Below are 26,532 nucleotides of genomic sequence, written 5' to 3'. Positions count from 1 at the left end.
TTTGTTATTTATGTTTTACAACATACCAAGTAATTATTTTACGCAAATATCATAATTTTTAGTGTTTTGGAAATCAAGGAAAAGTTTTGTTCAAAATGGGAAATTTCATGGATCGGAAAGGAAAATTACATTTTAGCAACCTGGCAACACTGGGAGCAGTAAATCCCAATAATAAAACTAATGAATAAATTTCAATTATTTCTGTGGAATTGTTTATCACACTAAACCTGAGAAAATGAATTAGTAAATGTGAAAAAGATGATGAAATAGGAGAAAACATCTACCTGAAGCTAGAGAGAAGTATTTAGTAATTTGCTGCTATGATATATTTAAGATTCCAACATAACATTGTTTGTTTCTATGCCTAAGGGTTATGAAATGAAACTTCAATTGAAGTGGGAACTGGACCAGGAACATTATGATTTATATGATCAATGATTCAATTCTGCACTCGACAGGTACCAGAACGTTGTGAATCCCAATGAGATTGATATTTTACAAATGATTACAAATTGCAACGAAAAATTGGGCATTTTCAGAGCGTTGGACAACCATTTCCGTAAGTATTGAGCCCAAAATTTTATTTAACATTCCTGATTGTTTACAATCAACTGAGCTGCATAATCTAGTGTGTTATAGGATGTTACAGTTGGATATGGTTAGTTAAGGCTACCAAAATTAGTTAGACTTAGACTTAATCAGCCTAAATAAAATATTTTTAAAGATATATGCAAATTTAACAAAATGTTTTCTTTGTATCTTATATTATTTCGGTAGAAATTGATTGAAAATTGTATAAGATTTAATTTTGTTGTTTTAATTTTAAATTTTAACCAGCTAGCAGTTATCTGTAGATAGTTAAAAAAGATCTGATTTTGATGGGGTGAAAAAATGAAAGTTTTATAAGGCAACTAACAGATAACCTATTGCGGGTGGAAGTGCCGCATTTAGTCAAATTGCACTTGAAAAAAGATTTTTGAAAAGTCCATTTTTTGACCCAAGAGTAAATTAAAAATTGGTGGTTTAGTCAAGTCATTCTACTACTTAGAACAGTTACCAAAGTCATATCCACGTTCTTTATCACCTTCATGAAGAGTGATCAAAATGAATGAAAGTTGTGACAGTGAAGGGTTTACCACTAAAATGAACAGACACAACTTATTTAATTTAGTAACAATTGAATTAATTTAAAAGAATAAATTTATCGCTTTAGTATTATTTGAAAATCTGACCTTAGAACAAAGAATTAAACTACGAAAAACTTGTTTTGTAAAGAACGAATTTTTCTAAAGAGTAAACATTTCCTACATTTAAGGTAAATGTTCTACAAAAATTTTCCTCATTAATAATAGGCCGTTTTCGACCTAACTAATGTATTTTTAACATTAAAATATTTTGTTAAAATTGTGAAAATAAATTTTCAGATATTTACAAACAGGAGTGTAGTAGCGCACCATACCTAAGACATACACAGTGAAAGATTCATGATTCTATGATGATAAATTTTTCGCGAGAAAGACAAATTTATTTTTTTAAATATTGCATAAAATTTCCATAAAATAGCTACTGGTGTACTCTTGAGTGTTGTAGCAGTCAAAACTGCAGCCAATAATTTGATCAACCCAATCTTTGTTACAACTTTGTATAAGATTCAACCTAACAATGAAATTTTGTCCAGAATATATTGTTTCCTCGTATACTTCAGCTGTGATTATAACAGAAAGCTTTATATGAGAATGTGTTTGTATAATTGTAATTATATAAGTAGTTAAAAATGGACTTACGTGGCCCGTTCTTGTGTTTCAAAATCTGAATTCGGCCCGTCAACTAATAATAATTGTCCACCCAATGGTGTATTATATTTTTAGTCATTCCAATTGCTTCTATGAATCTTAAGACAATTTTAATAAATCATTATTTAAAATCGCTGGTTATACGCCTATTATAATTTGGCGCCCTGGGTATGTGACCTGCTATGCAGGTTTCCAGGCCCCAGTTACAGGCTGCTATCAAAAAAGCATACTAGCATACTTCGCATACCATGCTTCCATTTGGATGATCTCATTTCTCCCTCTGTCGGTTCTAATAAATCCCTTTTTATCCCTTTCGCATTTTTTTTTAACTTAAACCATAATATTTATAATTTTTTGGCCTTATATATAGGTAAAAATATTCTCTTAAAAATATTTTAAAATCTATGACACACTTCCGAATCCCAGTTAATTTCCTTCTTGGATTCCAATAAAGGTAGAGGCGCGGTATTTGAAGTACTAGACCAAAATATTTCTAGCAAAAATTAGGAAATTTCCCAAAATTATTAATTTTCGAAAAATCCCTTAGTTTTCCCTTTTTCCCACTCTTCCAAAATAAAATCCCTTTTAGGTCGGAAAATCCCTAAAAAGGGATAAAATCCCTCAAAGCGGAAGCTCTGTTTTAGATACCAGTTAGGCAGGCAAGTACTAAAAACCATATCAGTATACCTATTACCAAAAGTGTGTCAATCGGACCTATTTATGAATTAATGTTACGAGCGAAATACGAGTTGGGAGGGGAGAAGGGAAAGTATGCCTTGGGGAGGGAAGGAAGTTAAAACCCACGAATAGTTGATTTTATAAAATGTCTTAACGCTTGCCCAACTTTTTGAAATGTTGCCCTGGAATAGTTCAGCCAATGCCTAAGAATAAGTTCATAAACTTCTTAGTGGGAGAGAAAACGGATCCGCAGCTGAAGCGGGGAGGCAACATTTTATTTTATAAAAAGAACTATTACGCCTCCTAGTGAGGAACGGAAGAACTAAGTAGCACTGGTCAAAGTTAGTGTATTTTTTGGTTTTTCGTCGTTCGGTGGAGATGCTATCGCCATCTACCTACGATATAATACCATAGACTTAAAAACGATCCAGAAAGCCGACCATAAATAGTCTTTTATGTGGTCGATCTCGAGTCGAGCATTCATTGAACCTTTAGCATACGAAAGTACAGGGTTGTCACACTTTTGGTAATTATGTCACTATTACCTAGTATACCAGTTAGACATGATAGAAGCAAACTTAGCTTATATTCATAATGAGTTAAAATTGGTTTTTCACGTAGTATTTTCAATATTTTCTAATTATATATTATTTTAATTCATTAAAAATTAAGTTCAATGTTAAATTTCATTCATATTACTTTCACAATCCAAATCGCATACTGGCGAGTAAAAAACGCTCACCAACAAATCGTCGCGTGGAATTCGTCTCAGAGTGAGGGCAGCCAATTTTAAATATTCATTGTACATTTTTAAATAAAAAAAAATAAAATCTTTTATTTTATAAACAGTTCTTTTTATAAACTAACGTGGCATTATTGTTTAAATGTTGTTCTTACGTCACAGTCTCTTACTTTCACAAGCCTACTAGCGCGCGCTACAGTCGCGAGGAATATAGGTTTTTTTAGCGCGCGTGCAAATCGCTCTTGCGCAAAATATACTAATACAGCTGTGCCTTGTGACGTAAGAGCAACATTTTAACAAATTGGGCAAGACCACTTTTTATTTTATAAAATCAACTATTGCAAAATACCAAATATTGTTTTTACTGTTCTGAAGGCATAGGCTCTACTTTTCAATGCCAGAGGTTCAAGAGACCCCTTCACACATTTGGCAAGCACATTGTTTTGTGTACGGAAACAGGGTTTATGATAAATTCGTCGTGACACATGATTCTAGCATATACGAGGCAAACTTCGAGCATACATGGGGCTTACTTTGGCCTCATACGTGGTATACTTCGGTCACATACTTAGCATACTTCGACCTCATACGTGGCATATATCGAACATACTTCGAACAGACACGTTGCATACTTCGAGTATACACATGGCATACTTTGAGCATACAAGTGGCAAATTTCGGGCATACACGTGGCATACTCTGAGCATACACGTGGCATACTTCGAGCATACACGTGGCATACTTCGTACATACTCGTGGAAAATTTCGAGCATACACATGCCATACTTTGAGCATACACATGGCATACTTCTAGCAGACACGTGGCATACTTCTAGCAGACACGTGGCATACTTCTAGCAGACACGTGGCATACTTCTAGCAGACACGTGGCATACTTCTAGCAGACACGTGGCATACTTCGAGCAGACACGTGGCATACTTCAAATATACATGTGGCAAACTTCGAACATACACGTGGCAAAATCCGAGCATACATGTGGCAAACTCCGAGCATACATGGGGCTTACTTTGGCCTCATACGTGGCATACTTTGGCCACATACTTAGCATACTTCGACCTCATACGTGGCATATATCGAACATACTTCGGACAGACAAGTTGCATACTTCGAGTATACACATGGCATACTTCGAGCATACAAGTGGCAAATTTCGGGCATGCACGTGGCATAATTCGAGCATGCACGTGGCATACTTCGAGCATGCACGTGGCATACTTTGAGCATGCACGTGGCATACTTTGAGCATGCACGTGGCATACTTCGAGCATGCACGTGGCATACTTCGAGCATGCACGTGGCATACTTCGAGCATGCACGTGGCATACTTCGAGCATGCACGTGGCATACTTCGAGCATGCACGTGGCATACTTCGAGCATGCACGTGGCATACTTCGAGCATGCACGTGGCATACTTCGAGCATGCACGTGGCATACTTCGAGCATGCACGTGGCATACTTCGAGCATGCACGCGGCATACTTCGAGCATGCACGCGGCATACTTTGAGCATACACGCGACATACTTCTAGCATACTTCGTGCATACACGTGGCATACTTTGAGCATTCACTTGGCATACTTTGAGCATACATGGGGCATACTTCGAGCATATACATAGCACACTTCGAGCATATATGTGGCATACTTGGAGCATGTACGTATTTGATATAATTTAATATAATAGAATATAATTTTAAAAATAATATGATTTAAGATATTATAATTTAACATAATTTATTATCTTATCTTATCATATCCTATTATGTAATACAAGTATTCAATGTGTATGCATGAGCTATGTTGCGTATAAAAAAGTATTTCATGTGCATACACGAAGTATTCCATGCACACGCGTGAAGTATTCCATGTGCTCGCATGAAATATGCCATGAACATAAACTAAAAATTTCACGTATTTGCTTGAAGTATTCCACGTGTATGCACGAAGTATGACACGTGTTTTTCACGAAATTATTCCACGTGTGTGCCAGGTGTATGCATGAACTATGTTGCTTATAGAATTTTTTTCCATGTGTTAGCATGAAGTATATACCATATATTACGCCAAATTATACATACCCTGTTTCCGTAAAAAGTGAACAAGTTGGCAGGCCAAAATATACCTCTCCTCGGAAGAATGGTCCCTAGTGGTATTAATTTCTCGACACGACCCCCAAAGATATCTCCGTAATTCAGAGTTATTTACGAAAAACGTATTCTCGGTTCAAACCCTGCCCGGTATAAAATTTTAATTTTAATTTAAATAATTGAGACGAAACAATCGAGTTTAATTTAATCAGAATATTATAAATTAAGCAGTTACAACAGCGAGTTAGACTTACTAAAACAATGCACAATTGAATTTAACCCTTTTTACAGTACATGTTTATCAGTTGAATATAATACTAAGCAAATGTTAATGAAAGAAATATCTACAGATGGTATTTGTATTTTTCTCGCTTACGAAATACTTGCCGCATCTTTAACGCTCATTTTATTTCAACGCTCGTAGACTTCCAGTTGACGTTGTGACACATACCGCATGAAAAAGACCAATGCCGTCCAATTTCCAATATCATATAATGACTCGCACACCCAGGAAATCATTGACTGCGTTAGATATCCAAATATCCACACCAAATATATTTACAAGAAGCAAAAACCTTACCATCAACAGAGCACAGAGAGCCACTTGACTAACCGCCAGATCTTAAAGCAATTAACGTTAAATTATCTCCTTTGAATTAGCACAACTATATATAGGTCGTTAAGAATACCCGTAAATAAATAACAAAAAAACTAACAAAGTGGACCACCCACAGGGTCTACCCTTTAACCCTCTAATCTCGGCTAACTGCGCTAAAACAAGATTTAACCTTTAAAATTTCATTCGTAAAAAAACCAGATTAGGCCTTCATAATTTCATTAATAAAAAAAGACTTTATTACCTATTATGCTTACGATGCGTGTCTTAATTTCAGTGAACCTAAGCAGCTATCGGTGGTTCTGTGGTAGAGCGCTCGACTGCCAAGCCGAATGGCCTGGGTTCGAAACCTGGGTGGCGCATTTGTTTTTAATCAATAGAGAAACGCTAAATTAGAATTTCTTCGATGCAATAATTTCAATTTCAATTCTATTTCAATTAAACCAAAATTTCGTACTCTATTAAATACGCTTCCGATAAAGCTGAAGGTCTAATTTTCAAAAAAGCGTAACAAGTGTCGGTGGTTTTGTGGTAGAACGTCCGCCTGTCAAGCAGGAGGTCCCGGGTTCAAATCCCGCCCGATGCGATCGCAAATTGATACTAATACGAATACCGTGTACAACTGGTGGAAACCCTGCCATTGGACGTTGAGAGGTAGCATTAAATTCAGCACTCGGTCCGTCCTAAAGTCATTAGGAAGAAGTTGGAGAGTAAACGCCCATACAAACACAACAGACTCAACATGCACAACCATCAGAACACAAACTCAACACTCACTCAACTACACATAAACATTACAAAAACGTAATACACCGAACCGTCACGACGGTGAGCGAAAAAACACCATCCAAACCAAACCCCGAATGATTCCGTTAACGCTCACCGTCACACGGTGGTTTTGCCAACCCTTCGAGAAACTGCGCACGCAGTGATTACACTTTGCACCGAAAATGCGAACGCCTTCGCAGGCCTGACAGACAGACAGACCCACAGACAGACACGGTGATTGTACTGCGCGATTTAGACTTAGGTCTCGTATAACTGAAACGCGCCGCGCGTGCAAAAAATTTAGAATCTTTTGCATCTCCACCAGCACGTGCTTATATATATTTTTTTCAATTTTAATCAAGCAGGGAGTGTCTCGACAGTTTATCACCAGGTGTCGCAGCGGACGCACGCTTTTCAATTTCCCGAAATTTCTTTATTTTATTAAACATTACGGGTTTTTTCACAAATTTTAGTTTTTAACTGGTTAAAGCTTACCGTTCGCCTTTAATTAAAATGTTTAATGAATATTTAATGTAAAAAAATATTTAAAATTTGCTGGCTTCCCTTTGAGACGAATTCCATGCAACGGCTTGTTGGTATGCGATTTTTTTCGCCGGTATGGGATTTGGATTTTTTCTCTAAGCTTGTGAAAACGATACGAATTAAATTTAACATCGGCGGGAATCAAAATAAACCTTTATACAAGTAAGTTAATTTTAAGACAATAACAAGTTGGCAAGCCAAAATATATTCACTCTTATCACGATTTATGTACTCTAATCACCATAGAGGTAAAAAGGGTTCTCTTGAATATTTGGCAGTTTAAATAGTATGTGGTATTTTTCGAATTTAAAAAAATTTATATTTTGTAAAGAGGAACGGACAAGCTTTTTCTAATATAGCCTTATTGGCGTGTCAAACAGTGTTCGTACAGAACCTGGATATCCTGGAAAACCTGGATAAGTCAGGGATCTGTAAAATGGAGAAAAAATGTCAAGGATAAATCAGGGATATAAAAAATTTCGAAGAAAGTCAGGAATAAGTCAGGGATTTTAGTTAAACAACCAAACCACACATTAACAAAGAATTTTTGACTTAAGATAATAACAAAATGTCCAAAAATATAACCAAAAAGGTCAGGAATATTGGCAAAAATTGGTCAGGGATAACCTGGAAAAGTCAGGGATTTTATATCACAAATTTTCGTACGAACCCTGTCAAAAGATCAACAAGCCGTGAATATACTTACACGTACCTTATTTTGTCTTTGAAAAAATAGATTTTGGCCCAAAAAGTTGCAACGCAAAATTACGCCAAGTATTTGGGTTTGAGTTTTCGCCACCATCTTTGGTTGTATCACCAGCGCCAGCACGACCACAGTGAGTAATTTGCGAACTATCCTAACTTTTGAAACTGCGCGATTTAGACTTAGGTCTCGTATAACTGAAACGCGCCGCGCGTGCAAAAAATTTAGAATCTTTTGCATCTCCACCAGCACGTGCTTATATATATTTTTTTCAATTTTAATCAAGCAGGGAGTGTCTCGACAGTTTATCACCAGGTGTCGCAGCGGACGCACGCTTTTCAATTTCCCGAAATTTCTTTATTTTATTAAACATTACGGGTTTTTTCACAAATTTTAGTTTTTAACTGGTTAAAGCTTACCGTTCGCCTTTAATTAAAATGTTTAATGAATATTTAATGTAAAAAAATATTTAAAATTTGCTGGCTTCCCTTTGAGACGAATTCCATGCAACGGCTTGTTGGTATGCGATTTTTTTCGCCGGTATGGGATTTGGATTTTTTCTCTAAGCTTGTGAAAACGATACGAATTAAATTTAACATCGGCGGGAATCAAAATAAACCTTTATACAAGTAAGTTAATTTTAAGACAATAACAAGTTGGCAAGCCAAAATATATTCACTCTTATCACGATTTATGTACTCTAATCACCATAGTATCATGATTTAATCACTTCAATCATGATTTAGTCCGTACAATCATGATTTAATAATTTGAGGGTATCTTAATAATCATGATAGTGAACTGCCCTCGCTGGAAGCCATTAATGTTTAGTAAAAGTTTTATTGCGATATTCTAAACTGTCGACCTTTCCAAGAACGAAACGCACGTCAAGAGGGTAATCTGCGCTCATAAGGCGTCTTTGGTCGAGGAACGAAAACGAAGTAATTTAGTTATCATGCCGTTTAGCTTTACCAATCACATACGTATCGAAATTCGTTAGTCGTTTATTTGAATTTTTTTAAAAGGCTCTCTTCAGAGTTCTACTAAAATATGGTCACAAAAGTCACATCACTTGATATTAGTCGCGTTCTCATCATCGATTCAATATTTTAATATAAAGCTAGTAATTTATTTACGAAAATAAGGGATACATTCACAGAGTTAGATAACATTGTTTTAATAGGTTCCAATTTTCAATCTTAAACTATGCATTACAAAGAGCCTAAATACTTCAAACAAGATTTAAGAAACAATTTTTGTAAAAGAAAGAGCAGCTTTTAGATATTTTTTTGGAAAATTGGTCAAGTATATAACGCATAAAACCATAAGTTTGCCCTGTTCTAAAAAAGGGTATACGACTACGAAATAGATAGTGTCGTCTGCTTTCTCCCATCGTTATTTACTATTCGAATTTGCGACAAATCTGAAAGAAAATTCGAAATCAATTTTATCCATTTTCAAATATCAAATTGAGGCTAAAAGGCTCAAACCAGGTACCGAATAGGATTCGATTTCAAAATATTTTATGAAGCGAATAATTGATTCTAAAACACGAATGATGAACAGTCGAATCGAATCGTATCGGCATCACTGTTTGCGATTGAGTTAAGTAACTGGCGGTGATTTGAATTTGGATGAATAATAGTGTTACCTGGATATTTGGCCGCGGCTGCCGATGCGCATCTGCGAGGGGGGGGGGAGGGGGTTAGAACAAGACGATGAGTTTGAAATCCACTTCCGTTGGTTACGGGTTGTGCTCTTGCGAGCGGGATTTTGAAAATAACGGCGGCTAGGCTTAATTTCGATCTTTCGTATGTCTTGTATCATTGAGTGATTAATTATTATTAGCCTTTCTTACGTTTTCACGAATAAGCAAGTATATACAATCCCCTGCGCAAAGGATATCGAGACCACTCATTAACCAAGCCATCACCCCTAATTTGGCCCCACGTCCGCCGTAGTGCCCAAATTGATACAGCGTCAGTGACGGCTAGCTGCTTAGTTGCCGTGGGATTAATTGTAGATATTTCAGTCGAAGAATTCAAGGTAGGAGATAAAAAATTTGATTTCAATACACACAGAAAAATATTAATGTAAATTTTACAGCAAGCTGCGGTCAGCATAGATGCCAGAAGAATGCTGTAAATTTCACAACCAACTCTGACTGTTTTTTTATTTTCATGCTTCCTGTTAAATTTACTGGACAGTCTGCTGTTTAAAAATACAACAAGATAAAGTTATATTTGCAGAGTATTGCTGTTTATTTAACCTTCATTCCAGACGTATTTAATATGGTAAATGCATGCAGTTTTTACAGTAAAATCCAATATTTGTAATATTCCAGTGTTGGCCGTAGTTTTAGTTATCAAACGTATTTAGTACAGAACCTATTCACAACCTTAAGATTTCATCAACATTTTTACGGATCAAACCATTATCCTATTGGTTTAATTAAAAATTTTAAAATATTTTATTAATCAATTGTTGATAGAAATATATAAAAATTTACATCAATTATTAAATTTATTATAACAAAAACTTTGACGAAATATTTTCATAATCTATCAGAAAAATGTAATCATGTTACGCTCGAGCCTTTGTAGTTTAGAGTTATGGGGAAAACCGAAGGAAAGTAAACTATTAACTTGGTTTCAAATTATTAAGCACACGTTGAACAAGGGTTGTAATTAATAAAGCATTTTGCGTGGGGTGCTACTTATTCAAAAGATAATTTAAAAATATTTTTATCGGATATTATTATATTTAAAACTAAAATGAAACTTGAGCGATTTAAAAAAATGTTTTGACAACTAACTAATAATTAGTGGTTTTATGTACTAGCGCTTGCCGTTTATAACAGAAAAAACAGCAACGTGTGGTAAATTTTACGCATTTTTGAAGTAAAACTTTAACCACGGTTTCATATTGTTAATTTTAATATAACTGTCATTTTAAAAACAGTACGAATATTAATTTTTACAGTTGCTACTGTTTTCTTCAAAATACAGCAGAAAGCTGTAAATTTTACGAAAAACTGCTGTTAACCCACTTCAACTGCACCTTGCTGTAAATTATAAACCGGATTTACTGTTTTTTCAACAGTAAGTTTTGAGTGTGTAGCGCTGAATTATTAATATTGAATTAGCACTAATTCTAACATCACAACAATGCCTACTCCGATTGTTAGGTCCCTCGAATTGGCTTAAATCCTACTTACGAATGCTTAATAGGCTACGGATGGAATATTATGTTATCTTGATTGCAAATATAGATATATCTGTTGGAGAGTTTTCTAGAAATTAGCGGTGGAATCAGCATTGGAAACATTGTAAGCATTTAATTGTTCTGCTTTTTCAGTCGGGTCGGGTTTATTCGGGTCGGATCGGGCCGGGGAAAATTTATTGTTTTTTTTTTCGATCAGGTCGGGCCGGGTAAAATTTATTGTTTTTTTTTCGATCAGGTCGGGCCGGGTAAAATTTGTTTAGGTTTTTTTTCGAGTCAGGCTATACTCCCTATGTTGGAGTCGTTTTCATTATGAAGTTAAAGTTTTACCTCGAATTTGAAATTTTTCTAGCTCCTAGGCCGAAAGAAAACGTTTTTGTTTTTATGAAACCATTTTTTATACATAGAAATAATTATACCAACAATTCCCAAGTGCAATTTATTACGTCTAAAGACGGGGATGGAAATATGCTTTAATTTGACTCGATTTCCTCGTCATTTTCACAAGGAAAATGCCCTCTGATTCTGAGCGCTATTTCAATAGCTTTGGTTCATTTACTTCTGGTTTTAGTAATTTCCTAAAAAAGAAGTTGCTTGATAAGTGTGTGTTTTATTTCGCTTATATACCGTATTTAATAAAAGGTCGTATGTTCTATGGGTCCCCAAAGCTCAGCAAATTTTGGTTTATTTTTATTTAATATAATCAAACTATAATTAACTTAAAGGCATGGAGACCGTGCTAAATATTAAATTAAGCATGTGTTTAAACTGTTTTTGTTAAAAAAATAAAATTTGTTGAAACATCTGCTCCCTGACTATACGAAGTCCTCTTTAGTTTACTCTTCCGGCTCTAAGCTTGATTTCCGTTAATTATTTTGGTGTGTGGCAGGCGTGGATACGCTAGATTGTTTCCGGACGACACCGGAAATAAAATAATACTTTGTAATTTCATTGCTCCCCCCCCTTGTTCTAGGCAATGATATTAAAAAACCACAAAAAATGTGACCTCGCATAAACACTTTAAATTGTTATATTGCTTTTTTATCAATTGAAAATCTTCACGTTATTTTTCTCTTATGTCTCGAACTTTGAACGGTCAGTCATATTTTGTCGGTTATCAAAGTCAAGGTGGAAATACACGGAAGAAAAACTGGTTTTCGGTTAAGGCAGTTCTTACAACAAACTTTGAAGGACGTTCTTTCTATAGCGGGAAGGCAGTAGGTGTGTATATAATTTACAAGGCAGCCGTGAAAGTAAAAGCGGCTCTCTCGCAGTTGGGAAAACATTTTGGGCTCGCGCGTCATTGCAGATTATTCGGACTTTTATCGGCTGTGTCACTCGCATTTCTAGACCTTTTATTAGTAATATAATACAATATTTCAATATTTAAAAATAGTAGGGAAGTATTAGCCTTGGTTAGAATTAAACTGATTTAAAGTACGTATACGTAATATTCTATTACATTTGGTCGCAGTTGCACCTGCACTCGAGATTTTTAATCTGGTTAGATAAAAATCAATCGTTAATTACGTAAAAGCGGTAAGTGAATAATTAATTTATTTAAATATTATGTGTGGCAATCATAATGTAACGCATTGGGGAATTAACTTAATTTTTTTAAATATCGCTATTGTGAGCCGTCATGATAATACAGTATTGTTTGAATACTTTTTACTCCGTCGTTTTCCAAAGGTTTTCTCCTAGATCTCTAAATTACCCAAACCTTTCATATCTACAATAAAATGTATAATAACGGTAAATTAATCATAAGAATTGTAATTTGTTAAAAAAAATACTTATTGTAAGTGCTTTCAATGCTGAAGAGTGCAAAGTTTTAAACTTATTACAATACATTTTAATGCATCAATTTAGAATAATTTTTTGACAGATGAATTACTGTTTGAATTATAACCGAAATTACGGCACGATTATCGAAGAGGGGATATCACTTCCAAAGCAAATGAAATTAAGGATTTATATTGATTTCAGTTTGCTGAAACCAAAAAAATTAACGGGGACTTCCGGAAATGAATAATTGCAGAAATATTTACAATTTCAAAATTCTCCAGTTTTAGAAAGAGTTTTTAATCATATTATTCGTGATTGCTACTGCCCCGAACTTTGTATCATTACAACGTTTTTCGTTTTGCTAACGTGGTAGGTTAGGTTAGTCGTATTGCCCACGGCAAAGCTCATAAATATTTTTTATCTAAACGTATCGCTTAAGGTATCCCACTATTTACGCGACATTCATTGTAGCGAGCGTTTTTAGTATCCAATGGTAAGAGTAGTGTACCTGACGAAATTTAATCATAATACTTTTTGGTGAAAAACTCTACTAAAACTGCAGAATTTTTAAATTGTAAATATTTCTGCAACTATATTGATATTTTTCGTTTCAGCAAACTGAAATCAATGTAAATCCTTAATTTCATTTGATTTGGAAGTGATATCCCCTCTTCGATAATCATATCGAAATTATAAATAATATTCTTACGAGAAGGTCTCCTTCACGGCTGAAAATTAAACTGGTGTTTTTGTTCGCCTAACGACATGAAATTAGACTGGGTTGAAATATTTCCTTCTTTGTAAATGAAATTTTTTCAGCATAATAGTATATTATCATTATATTAACAAATTTATCCTACACTATATAATTTTTAAACAGGAAACCTGATCTAAGTAAAATCTTATGCCGTCTTTCTAAACAGGAAACTTCAAATTCATCCAAAATTAAGACTTAAATATAAGTTATAATATTAAATACTTACTAGCATAACTATAAAAGTTTTCGTTAAAATACTACTCCATATTCAACGAAATATCTCGTAAAATTGGAGCTCGCTATCTTACGAAAAGCTGCTCCTTATTTATATAATTTATACTCTCTGAGATAAATACGTTGGTTGAAACCTGTACCTCCGCAGACTGCCGCTGATTTCTAAAGAAAAAGATTGGTTATACTTTGTTTAGCTGAATAATATTATCGATATACAGGGTGTTTTAGAAATCAGTACAGTAAATTTGAGGTGTTGTAAGGGTTGAGTAATGATGTATGACTGTCTTGGTCACAATTCCCTGTGACGAATCGGAGAAGCGCTGGAGTGTTTTAAAGTTTGACCTAAAAAGTCCTTAAAAGTAGGCTACCGCGCGAACACAAGAACCTAAATTAGGCAAACCGATTTTAGGGGTAGTAGGACAATTTCTCTTCAAAGTATGAAAAACAAAATAGTGTGCGAAACTAATAAAACTAATGTTTCGCACACGATTTTGTTTTTCATACTTAGTAGAGTAAAATTTTCCTACTACCCCTAAAATCAGTTTTCCTTATTTGGGTTCTTGTGTTCGTACGGTAGCCTACTTTTTAGGCGTTTTAGGCCTTTTCAGGTTAAACTTTAAAACACTCTAGGGTTTCTCCAATTCGTGACCGAGAATTGCGACCAAGACAGTCATACATCATTACTCAACCCTTATAACACCTCAAATTTACTGAACTGATTTCTAAAACACCCTGTACAAATATTCCTAGGCAGTGAAAAATTTTGTAGTTTTCTTTAAGCGGAGTAACCGATACCATATAAATATTCGGCCAAGAAACGGCTTAAGGGCTGTAACAAATCTTCCCTTACATAACATGAATTTATAAAATTGCAATTTAGTAATGGTTGTTTTCCTATATAATAGCGTGATTAGAAAACAATAAAAAAGGAGGCTTAATTTAAATGTTATGTAATAGCTTAGTGTTTGTGGGGCTTCTGTATATGGGGGGTGTGCGTATTTGTTACGTCATTTAAGGGGTAGTGGGGCTTTGGTATTTGAGGGGTTAGAGTATTTGTAACGTCTTATAAAGGTACATGTAGGGTTTTCGCATTCGTATCTTCGTTTTTGAAATCAGTTGACACCTTACCCTTTTATACTCATAAGGGGGAAGCACTCCAGGATGGCTGCAGAAACGTGGTAGAAATGTACGAAAATCATTACCTACAATCGCATAGCTAGCGGCAATACTGGCCCCCACATTTTCACGCGAAAGTCGATTAAGCTCTCTACACGTTTATTTCTACGCACATAATCTTCGTAGTCCTATTTAAAAATGTCGTTCGATATAGTAAAGGAAAGGTTCTCGACGGAAAAAGCTACGTTATCGCTATCTTAGAAGATAAAAATGATTTACAGTTGTACCCTCAACTGTCGCAAACACTCTCCAAACGTTATCGGCCAATTTTTAAGTCATTTTTTGAAAATATTGATCAAAAGGTAATGCATCTTAATTAACCGGGCATCATACCCAGCTCATTTCCCGAAATATAGAAATTTCCTTCGTCGTTTAGTATGCGATTGGTGGTTTAGTATTGAGGTGGGAAGCGCCATAATTAAAGGTTAAAATTCAGAGTAAAACTAGACCCGCCTGGGTAAGCCATCTAAACTCGACATCCACCGGTGGGTGTCTTCGGGGTTTGTTTTCATAGTTTCATATTGAAGGGTTTTTCACCCATTTCTCTTGTATTAAGGCTATATAATCTTTAGTTTTTAGTTTCGGATATCTTGGAGCGTAACAGAATACTTTCAAAGATAAAGCTAATTTGGTGACCTTACGTTTCCAAAAGTCTAGAAATATGCGAAACGTCACTTGTACAAATCCAGATTCGAGCCGGGAGTAGTGGCTCACTCCTGTAATCCCAGGCGTCCGGGAGGCAGAGTTTGTGGATGGCCGTGTGAGGACGACCACCAATACCCCAACGGGTGGTCGGAATACTTCCGCCAAGGGTGTCCTCACCCCTGTCCCCACGTATCCCCCCGTTGGCGTGGCCGTTACACATATCTCGCCCTGTTTAATCAGTTATTGTGTGCTGGTGTCCAAGGCCTTGGGTCGACACCGATGTGTAGATGTCTAAAAAAAAAATCCAGATTCGACGGGTTTAATAATAATAATCAGCTAGGCTAATACCCAAGGCACCACCTTAGGCCCAAATCATCGAGCGACTTTTAAAGCCTTTAATTCTGGTTGCCGGGTTACAATGCTTAGGAGGGTGGTGGCAAGCCCTTCCTGCCAGCAGCTCCCTACACTCACTATTACCGTTAACCTTAATAAATTTTTATGGAAGGGGAAACCGAAGAGCTCAGGAAAAACCCCTTAAACGAGTGGGGAGAGAACTTGCCAACTGAACGATGGAGTTGTTCCGAGTTTTCACCAAGTGCCACAAGTTGGGATCAAACCCGGCTCCTCTTGCTGCGAGGCGAAAGTGCTAACCACTCCGCCACCCCACCTTTTCAGTCCGCGTTCGTCCGTAGACCAATTATCCCAAAGAACCCGATGGAACCACCATTCATTTTCCCATCGCAGGGGCGTTTTCTTCGCGTTATCCGGTGTTTCAATGCTGGCTCCTAGTTTAATATGCTAATACTAAAAGTAAAGTTTGTCTGTGAACGCTATTCGCCAAGGTACAAAAAAAACTAATTTTATGCAGACAACGCTATTTTTAACAGAAAGCTACTATTAAATCATATAATTATGTTGCGTTAGTGCATTAGTAAATTGAAATAATTGGCGATTGCCATGTATTCTGACAATTGTGAGTTACATTGGGTAGATTGACTGCAGGCACCCACGGTGATGATATGTAATGAGGCTAAAAGTAAATTAAGAAAAATACTTCTCTTGTTAGTTAATTGCTGTAAAATTTATTTATTAGGTTAGAAGTATCTATATGTATTAAAGGTGCAAGACCTAGAAGTCTCTTATTGGTCTATTATTAGAATTATTTAGCTATACTAAAAAATGAAAACATCTGAGTTCCCAACAGTGGCGTCATTTGGGTGATTATTTATACTAATTATAACAGCAATTTTCGAATTTAAAAAATAATTATTTTATTTGAAAGTTTTCAATATATTTGGAATACTAATTTCCACTGGTCGACTAAAAGCTTAAAATATAATATTATCGTACAACCCCCCTCCCCCTCCGATGTATTGAAAATATTTCTAATATCAAATTTAAATTCGGAAATATATTGAATTATCTTTAATTAAATCTTAACTCAAAAGGATTTTCGTAATAAGAAGACATGGATTTTCTCAACTACCTTGAATATTAAAAAAATATTTATCACAATTTCGGTGAACATGATGAACGCACTAAGCACTTACAACCTAAGAGTCATTTTTTGATAAAGACAAAAATTCATGACCACGTTTTTAATCGCCCTGTCCATTAATTGGTAACAATTTTATAATCATTCGGCTCATTAGGCACAACTTATATGGAATTTTGACCTAAAGCAGCACTCGGTACTCTCCCAACAACCTACTTCGTTACCAACGATCCCAATTACCTTATCATACATTCAGTGAAAAATCATTTTTAAAGCGCCAAAAGCAACACCTCATTAAAGCAATACGTTTACAAATTTTGACCTCAAATAAGCAGCAAATGACCATATTTGTGAAATGGTGTCCGAGATATAAGTTTCCTAAATCACCAAACCGGAGCTGCTCGAGCTGGACACGTTCACGAAAATATTGGTGCAGCTCTCTTAACCCCATTCTAACCTTAGAGGTTAATTACTTAAGTAGAGTACCGCGAAAGCACAAATAGGGACACTGACCAAATTCCGACCTGTTCTTTAATCTTTATCGAAATCAATATTGGCTATCGAGGGCTTGACCACGCACTATCGAGAAACGGATCATTTACCGCCAACTGTTCGATAGTCATCCCCCAAACGGCGGCGTACCCTGTGATAATATTACACAAATCACTATGAAACTGTGTAAACACTTCTATAAATATGCCAATCTCAACTTTCAATTAATTAGTGATAATTTCTCATAAATAAACCATATTTCGTTGCCAAAGATACAATTCACGGTATACGTTCCCTATGGTATAATTTTTAACGAACTTTGTAGAAGAATAGGAAACCTAAATATGACGCTTATGAAATTAAATCTATGGTATTTATTTACTTGTGGTGTAACTGAAACAGCGTAATGGCAAGCACGTTAATTTTGGTTTCATTTCCAGTGCAATAAAGCAACAGTTATGGCTAATAATTATGAAGCGGAATCTATCCTCAAGAAAAGGCACCGTAAACATTCTTCGACTAGTTTCTCGGATGAAGAGGGGGCAATTGAAGATGTAAGTATTAAACTGTAGTCCTTTAACACATGTACACTCTGTTTAAAAAGTCTTAGACAGGTGAAATTTTTGCCCTCTTTTGAATTCTGCTAGAAAACTATAATAGATAGATCGCTGAAACCAATTTCAACTATTATTTATTTTCCAAAATCTTTCGTTATTTATCGGTTTCGTCCGCCAAAGATTAATAGTTTGGCGGGAACCGTCAAAACTCATTTTTGACAACTTTTTAAATATTGGTTCTACGGCACTGACTCGCGCGTTTTTGGATTCACAATGGTCGGTTCATATTTAGAAAGTGGAAAAATTATCCCTCTACAACCAGCGGTTGAGAAGTTATCGCGTTTACAAACTTTCGTCGAAACTAGGAAACACCTAAAATGCATCAAGCGATTATTTATAACGCAATTTCGACCGACCATTGTGAATTCAAAAACGCGCGAGTCAGTGCCGTAGAACCAATATTTAAAAAGTTGTCAAAAATGAGTTTTGACGGTTCCCGCCAAACTATTAATCTTTGGCGGACGAAACCGATAAATAACGAAAGATTTTGGAAAATAAATAATAGTTGAAATTGGTTTCAGCGATCTATCTATTATAGTTTTCTAGCAGAATAAAAAAGGGGCAAATATTTTACCTGTCGAAGACTTTTTAAACAGAGTGTACTGGGAATAATTGGCGTCGGTATTAAACTTGGTTCACACTGAATTATTTTAATCTTAATCAGGATTGAAATGATAACATTATTGTTAAAGATGAGATATTACGAAATGTTTAAAGGATATCGCACTTCTTCTATGGGATTTGGCTTTCGACAGATTTTTTTCAAATTGAAACATGTTGTTAAGCTTGATCAAAGGAGCAAAATTGTCCATTGCCATTTTTCCCTAGCTCCTATAGTTGGTCCTGTATCAGCGGTCAAAAGTGGACAAAACTTAGCATAGTCTATTTGTAAAAAGAATTCCCGGCCCATAGGTTAGCCCTCTACGTTCGCCCGTCGCTAGTCCAGGCTCACTATCAAAAGAGTTTTCTTGCCAAGATTTTTACAGCTCTACTTAATTATTTCTTTTCTCGCAACTTATTATTCGATGAATTTTCGTACGTGGAATTATTTGATATTGAATATTTTATGAGCAATAATAAAATAAAATAAAACATAACATAAAAGAAATACTTCGGAAATCAGAATATATATGATTAACCGTTTCGTTGAATCCCACATTCAAGTTTCAACACTCGCTGATAGGATAGAAACAGTCACTCCACAACAGATCAAACACTTATTATCGATACAGTCACATAGTCACGGTCACACGACAATTAAAACTCAATATTTAACTATTTATTTACTATGTTCGTTCATCTTGCGATCAGAACGAAACCAAATCCGACGCTCTGTTTTGGATAGAACCCCGAATCTTGGCAAGAAAACTCTATTCACAGTAAGTCCGGACTAGCGACGCTGAAACGTAGAGCGCTAACCGATGGCCCGTGACTTCTTTTAAGAAATAGACTATACTAAGTTTTGACCGCTGATACTGGACCAACTATAGGGGCTAGGGAAAAATGGCAATGGACAATTTTGCTCCTTTGATCAAGCTTAACAACATGTTTAAATTTGAAAAAAATCTGCCGAAAGCCAAATCCCATAGAAGAAGTGCGATGTCCTTTGTTAAAAATTTATCTCGGTTTGAATTAATTTTATCTCTCTTTAAAAATTATTCATATTGGAAAGTTTAAATCGTGTCGTCTAATTTATATGATAAAAACTTGATTAAAAATGAATAAAACTCAATTATAAATGATTTAACCGTGACTAATTATTAAATCGCGATTAAAAAATTATGATCTCTTAGTTATGGTAAAATAATTAAGTACATATATTTTAATTATGAATAAATCATTATTTCCAATGAGAAAATTCTGATTTAATTTTAAGATTATTTTAAAACACCTAATATTAATTTGCCTTATAGAAATTAACTTGCCTAAAAAATGAGGATTCATTATAAAAAGTTCAAAGGATTACGTAGAGCTAAAGAAATAAATTAATTACATACGCCTAATATCATATTGTTATCGCAATAAAAGTGATTATGTGGCCTTAGCGGATCTACCTCGTGTCCGCTTGTGACCAATTGAAATGGCCTCGTTTGATCAACATTTTGTTTATTATAGCTTCACGCAAGGACTGTTTAGTTGCCCCCCCCCCCCCAAACGTCGTTTCGATGAACTAACTATTTGATAAAAAGGCACCCATTATGCACCATTACGAAAGGTGGTTTTTCGCTATTACTGCATTCACCATCACTTTCGGAAATATAGTATAGGTTTTGAGACATCTTTACTCGTTTTCAGCGGCTTCTAAAAAGGGCGCTAAGAATCATTTACCTTTTTATTTTGTAGTATTAAATAATTTTTGGTCTACCTTGTACCATATTTTTTGGGCAACTTAATTTCTTTTTTAGGCATATTAAATGTAAGCCTTTTAAAAAAAGTAAACTATTTAAATAATTGAATAGAATTAAGGATTTTATCCTGATTTCTAATTTGATCCTGCGCTATGGTTCTTCTATATTAGGCGAAAACTATTCGCTAGTTTTGGAGTAATTTTTTAGGAAATGGCGAGCAACTTCATAATTCAGTTTGGCTGTTATAGTATGGAAGAAGTTGGTAGTTTGGGGTAAAAGGTGTACTCTTTTCGTCCCAAAGCGAGCGAATAGTTTTGGCCTATTGAGGGTAATCTTATGTTAGATCAACTTTATTTTGTATAAGCCCTAATGTAAATGGATAAAGGTGCTAGAAATGACAACCCGTTCTTGTCGTCGTTAACTCCTGCTGAACCGGCTGAGCGATAACAGTGAGAATGTCGGATCTCCGCCTGGAAAGTAGCGTTCTTATTATATGTATCGCATTCATCATCTGACCACGAATTTTGCGCATCCGTTTCTTGTAGGTGTGCCATTTCAGGTCTTTGCCGAAATTTCTCCAAGACAACAATTATCTTCACGCCGGTTACAGGCCATCTAAACCGTCATTTATGGCTTGTTATAGGTCAATTTTTAAAATTCATACCGAAACTGGCAACATTTGGACCCACCTTTTAGGTAATATTTTTTTACAGAATTTATTTCTAGGGGCAAATCACTCAATTTTATTGCTAAGGACAAATATAATACATATTAATTCTAAAGTTTTATATACAATTTCAAAATTTCAGTTTTTATCTTATAAATCTTCTCTTATATAGATAACCTTTATAAAGAAATTTTTCAATGGTCATGGAAATTTTAAATGGTTTTATGACATATTTTAATATTAATCGTGAATAGTTTAACCTATTCAATCGATTTTTTAATATAAAATCGAAACTGAAATAATGGTACCAAATTATAATTCTTAAATCTTGAATGTTGGTAAAACCTCATTTGAAATTCTTCGATCATGAGTGAAATAAATAAAGTCTAATTTATAAATGGAAATTACCTAATTATTTTAGAGTAATGGAAATAAGATGATTTTAAAAATTATAACGTTTTATTCATTTAACCAGGATTTTTGGGACACCCAGGAGCGTATTGACATGACCCTTAAATTTAATATACTTTAATAATAATAATAATAATAATCAAAATATCATTTTTCAGGATGTTTAATGTTCATCGGTATCGCTACGAATTTTCTGAATCGAACACACGACGAAATGCAATACCAACATAAAATGGTTTTTTCCATATTTTTTGCTGGTGCAATTTTATGCTTGGGCATGTCAAGTACTTACCATACAGTCAATTGTCACTCGGAAAAAGTTGCCAAACTTTTTAAAAAGTATGTCTTAAATTATAAAGTAATATATAATACATTGAGGAAATTTCACCGACCAAGGAAAACAAAACTGACATAAACTTCCATCGAAATTTATTATAACATATTTTTGTTTGTATTCGTTTCTTATAAAATTTTAGGTCTTAGTTACCAAAGACCTCAATATTTAACCACATTTGTACAATCAAGCGCTTGAGAATAAAAATTCATTTAGATATGATGGGATATTTCTAGAATGTAGTAAAAAAATTAAGTTTCCCATTCTGATACCAAACGTATGAAATAATCATAAATTTGCAACCAAGTTCCACGCATTCACGCCACGAATGAGTTAAGAACGAAGCTTGGTCTTCACTGCTCGGGTTAATTTTTATTTATAATAACTTAAATGTTCAGTACCCTATTTTCCGCTGTTTACTGAGAAACATTTCTAGAATGACCATCCATTTTGGTATACTTCTTACTAAATTATTAGCCTTAATTCGCGTTCTGGGTCAACGAGCTTTTCCGAACCATACGATCGGAACGTGATAATTTTCTTTCGAAATTGCTTATTTCTGAAGCTAATGGCATTCATCTCTTGGGTTATTAGTACATAATTAGCGGTTGTCGATGAAATATCATACTTTGGACTTTTATGCATATTTAAACCATTTTAGTCATTGCCATAAAGGCCATTTCACATTTTTATCACATACGGATTAAATACTTATTTCAATAAGAAAATTAATATTTGATTTAAATAACAGCTTTGCCAATCTTCAATATGCATCCTAGATATAAATAGGAAATTACTATGAAGTTGGATTGGAAACAGTCTATCTTCCCACGTGAATTAACGTGTTTTTTTATCTCACGAGCTTGAAATAACAATACAATTTGACAGATTTTATGCTACAAAATTATATATGAGACGGAAAAAAGAAAAGTAATTTTTTTAATACAAACGTGCCAGAGGAACTGTTTTCTAGCTTCTAAGACAACATTCTGAACAAAATGATACTTGAGTAATGACGACAAAGCATAGTGATTAAAAAAATTATAAGCCTCGATTGTAATGAAGATAATTAGCCGATCTCGTCCTCTGTTGGTACAAATAATTAAGAGTTTCAATGTTCTCGAAAATCTTGTCATTACTCTAACGCCATCTGTAGATTCGTTGCTGAACTCATATTTAGTAGGTGACAGCTTCTACTCCCGAGAGCTTTGCTTATGGCGATTTAATTTCGGAAGCTCCAAGAGCGTTTTAAATCGCGCACTGATTCGTAGCTCTGTGATAGCTAACCATGAAGCAAGAAATAGTGAGCTTGTTAGTGGAGATCGCTTCCGAGCAATGTTCAAACCAGATTGTTACATCAGTTGTAGTTTTGGATTAATAATCAGCTACTCCTTGTCGGAGTGAGTCGGTCATGAGGCGAGCCGAGATTACCAAGAAAACTCATGAGGATAGAATTTGAGATAATCCCGTGGAAGACACTAGAACTAATAGTTCAGCATTGAATCTAATAACGCTCCTCACTCCTTAAAATTATAATAGTAATCGTTTTATAATCACTCCGTTATCATGGTAATTGCTTAGGTTTTTTTTTAAGTCAACCGGTTATCGTTCTGTAAGTGTTTTTTAAGTTGGTAATCGATGGCAAATTAAGTAATTTATGTAGAGAAAACTTTAAATTTATTCGTATCCTTTCGTTGGCAGACATTAATTTGTTACAAAAATGTGGGTTAAAGACGTTGAATTCTAATTTCAGGTTGGATTACTGCGGCATTGCCTTACTGATAATGGGTTCCTTCGTTCCATGGCTCTATTACAGCTTCTATTGTGATTTCCGACCAAAAGTGATTTATCTAACAATGGTAACTTGCTTAGGAGTGGCAGCCATCATTGTTTCCCTATTAGATAAATTTGGAACACCTAAATTTAGACCAGTGAGAGCAGGTATCAAACTAGACATCAACATTTTGTCGCTTTTACCAGTGATTTGTACTGCCTAACTTATTTTTTCTTTAAGCGAAATTGAGCGGTTATTAAGGGTACGTTCAGTAATGCAAATCTGGGAAAAATCGGGTTTTACATGTTTGCTTGATGAGCGCTTGTCGTCCCGGTGACGTAGGAAGTTACTGAACGGTGCTATTTCTAGTCTGTGCCGTTTTTAAAATGGCGGCTGTAAATGTTATCGGGCCCGAAAATCAGAGGAAGCGAAAAATATTTTTAATATTTAATGATTTGCTAAATTACTAAATTGTTTACGACAATATTCTTTATTGTTGCAACGATCAGTTTTTTTTTAAAACGCGAAAACTGCCATTGTTGTAGCTGAGGCATTCCAATTAAATGATAGGCATTTGACCAAACCAGTAGAATTGTTGATTAAAACTACAGTTGTATAATTTTAACGCATCCGCCAGCTAAACTGTAAACACAGACGAGTTTGACGTCGAGACATCAAAAACCTTCTCTGCGAGATGACCTTTTTTATGAGCATCGTATGCCCATCGTGACGTCAAAATGGGGACGCGGAAAATCGTACAGTAACGAAATGTTGGCATCGATTACTCATCTATGTCTTTTTTTGTTTACTGAACGTACCCCAGGAACGAAACGGAAACGATGCGAGTAATAATTTCGCCTCTCAAATGAGCGCCAATTTTACCTCTTAATTGAGCTCAAAAACAGATCAAAGGTAGCGGTCAAGTAAAGAAACGTTTTAAAGAATTCCGTTGAGTTTTGCCACTTGAGGGGGACATAAATTGACTGCAGAAACTAAATGAACGAGAATATGCCGTAATTCGGCAATTTCCCGTTACGTATTGGCGCTTGGTTTTTGTGATGGAGCAGCGAGTCCCTCTAGAGTTATGGGGTAATATCTTGATTTAACAGCATCTAGTACCTGCAAAACATGATGTGGCCAGATTTTCTTATTAAGGAATTCATTAACCTATTTTAGCAGTGCTAGTATTATATGTAGAAGACATATATATTATATTAATATCATTGTTAAAATGGTTCACAAATAAGAAAATATTTATTGCATATTTGTATTTCTATGAAATATATTTTTATATATAATAACCTTGTAATGCAGATTAATACGCGTCGTTAAATTTAAGCCTGACAAACTGTCGAAAAATTTAACATAATAATGGCGGTTCACAAATTACGTTAAGAAGAAATTGTTATTGCAGTTCAATATTTACGGTATAACTTAAACACGCGTGTTTTAATTTCCCGCAGGCGTGTTCGTAGGATTTGGCCTAAGCGGAGTGATTCCAGCCGTGCACCAGTTGCTGAGAGATGGGTGGTCAGTATCCATTTATCAAGCCTCCCTGGGATGGCTATTTCTGATGGCTGTGCTGTATATTCTGGGGGCTGTATTCTACGCCATGAGAGTTCCTGAACGCTATTTTCCAGGAAAATGTGATATTTGTGTAAGTCTACGCCATCTGAAAACAAAGTGTCGGTGTCAAGAAATTGGAAAGCAAAATGAAACAAGGGTTAATAGTTTAAAAAGTAAATGATACATCAGTCCAAAATGAAGGAGTCCCGTGAATTTTAACTTTTGCACTCCTTCCGTTTGGAATTGAAACATGGATAGATGGCGGTATAGTTTCCGTCGAGTGGCAACATATCATAACCATGATAACCTTATCCAGCGCTTGCTTAGTTCTCGTAGCTCACACCAGGCGTCACTGTTTCTTCTTTCAAACTTCATTCCCTCCCCAATGAATTCCCTCTCTCCTACCCTCCCAACTTTTACTTAACGCGTAACATTCATTTCAAAAACGATTACATTAACATACTTAATTAATTAATTCACTTTTGCTTCAACTTACTTTTAATCATTGATTTCACCATCTTTATAGGTTCAAAGTCACCAGATATTCCACGTATTGGTGGTTGCCGCGGCGTTTGTCCACTATCATGGCATAACCGAAATGGCCACGCACAGACTATCCATTGGGGAGTGTTCCATTTAACCAATTGTTTTAAATCTTTTATGGTGCATCATGCAGTCAACAATGCCTTCAAAGATTCAAATAATATAACTAAAATTTACTGCGCTGATCAGAAATTGTGCATTTCCAACCTTTAACCGTGTTGGGTCAGACAAGATAAATAGTTACTAATTTTGTATGTTTTAAACGAGAAAAATAATAAATTTATTTTGAAAAAAGCTTTACACTAAAAATTACCCTATTTAAGTAACAGTTGTTCTATCTAAAGCTAGGTTTTTCTCTTTGGTTAATCAAAATTTAAGAAATTTTGGTCTTTAAACAGTTATAGAGAATGGGGATGATTCAAGTTGACGCCCAAACCTGAAAGGGAAGGCGTAAACTAAATTACGACTTTTATAACAGGTCGTTATTTATTAGGACGCTATCTACGGAAGTT

At 35.1% G+C, this 26,532-nt stretch overlaps 1 protein-coding gene and 2 long non-coding RNA genes across 3 annotated transcripts; 2 read left to right on the top strand and 1 right to left on the bottom strand.

Annotated features, from left to right (window-relative positions):
- Positions 1-138: 138 nt before the first annotated feature.
- LOC149958894 (uncharacterized) lies at positions 139-10,051 on the top strand. The gene is made up of 4 exons (XR_016478569.1): positions 139-300; positions 370-559; positions 7,985-8,084; positions 8,238-10,051. It is a non-coding gene; the product is annotated as an uncharacterized LOC149958894 (long non-coding RNA).
- Positions 1,548-3,271, bottom strand: LOC149958895 (uncharacterized). Its single transcript, XR_016478570.1, has 3 exons — positions 3,214-3,271; positions 1,785-1,891; positions 1,548-1,705 (listed from the first exon to the last, which is right to left on the bottom strand). It is a non-coding gene; the product is annotated as an uncharacterized LOC149958895 (long non-coding RNA).
- Positions 10,052-15,296: 5,245 nt separating the features above from the next.
- LOC149958893 (adiponectin receptor protein-like) lies at positions 15,297-26,314 on the top strand. Its single transcript, XM_090166279.1, has 7 exons — positions 15,297-15,430; positions 18,201-18,314; positions 21,271-21,421; positions 21,962-22,142; positions 23,891-24,078; positions 25,375-25,568; positions 26,004-26,314. The coding sequence occupies exons 2-7, from the start codon at positions 18,219-18,221 to the stop codon at positions 26,115-26,117; spliced, it is 924 nt and encodes a 307-aa protein (XP_090022405.1). The 5' UTR covers positions 15,297-15,430; positions 18,201-18,218; the 3' UTR covers positions 26,118-26,314.
- The last annotated feature ends 218 nt before the right edge of the window (positions 26,315-26,532 follow it).

Source organism: Leiobunum rupestre, chromosome 2 (genome assembly GCF_980474605.1).
Source record: "Leiobunum rupestre chromosome 2, qqLeiRupe1.1.hap1, whole genome shotgun sequence".
Taxonomy (NCBI): domain Eukaryota; kingdom Metazoa; phylum Arthropoda; class Arachnida; order Opiliones; family Sclerosomatidae; genus Leiobunum; species Leiobunum rupestre.
Note: the sequence above shows the minus strand (reverse complement) of the source record. Positions and strands in the feature narration are given on the sequence as shown.

What these genes read in the sequence shown, in the direction of transcription:
- LOC149958893 (XM_090166279.1), top strand. Translation starts at nt 18,219, where the DNA reads ATGGCTAATAATTATGAAGCGGAATCTATCCTCAAGAAAAGGCACCGT. An exon ending in AAGAGGGGGCAATTGAAGAT is followed by an intron (nt 18,315 to 21,270) that starts GTAAGTATTAAA and finishes CGTTTCTTGTAG; the next exon opens with GTGTGCCATTTCAGGTCTTT. An exon ending in GTTGCCAAACTTTTTAAAAA is followed by an intron (nt 22,143 to 23,890) that starts GTATGTCTTAAA and finishes TTCTAATTTCAG; the next exon opens with GTTGGATTACTGCGGCATTG.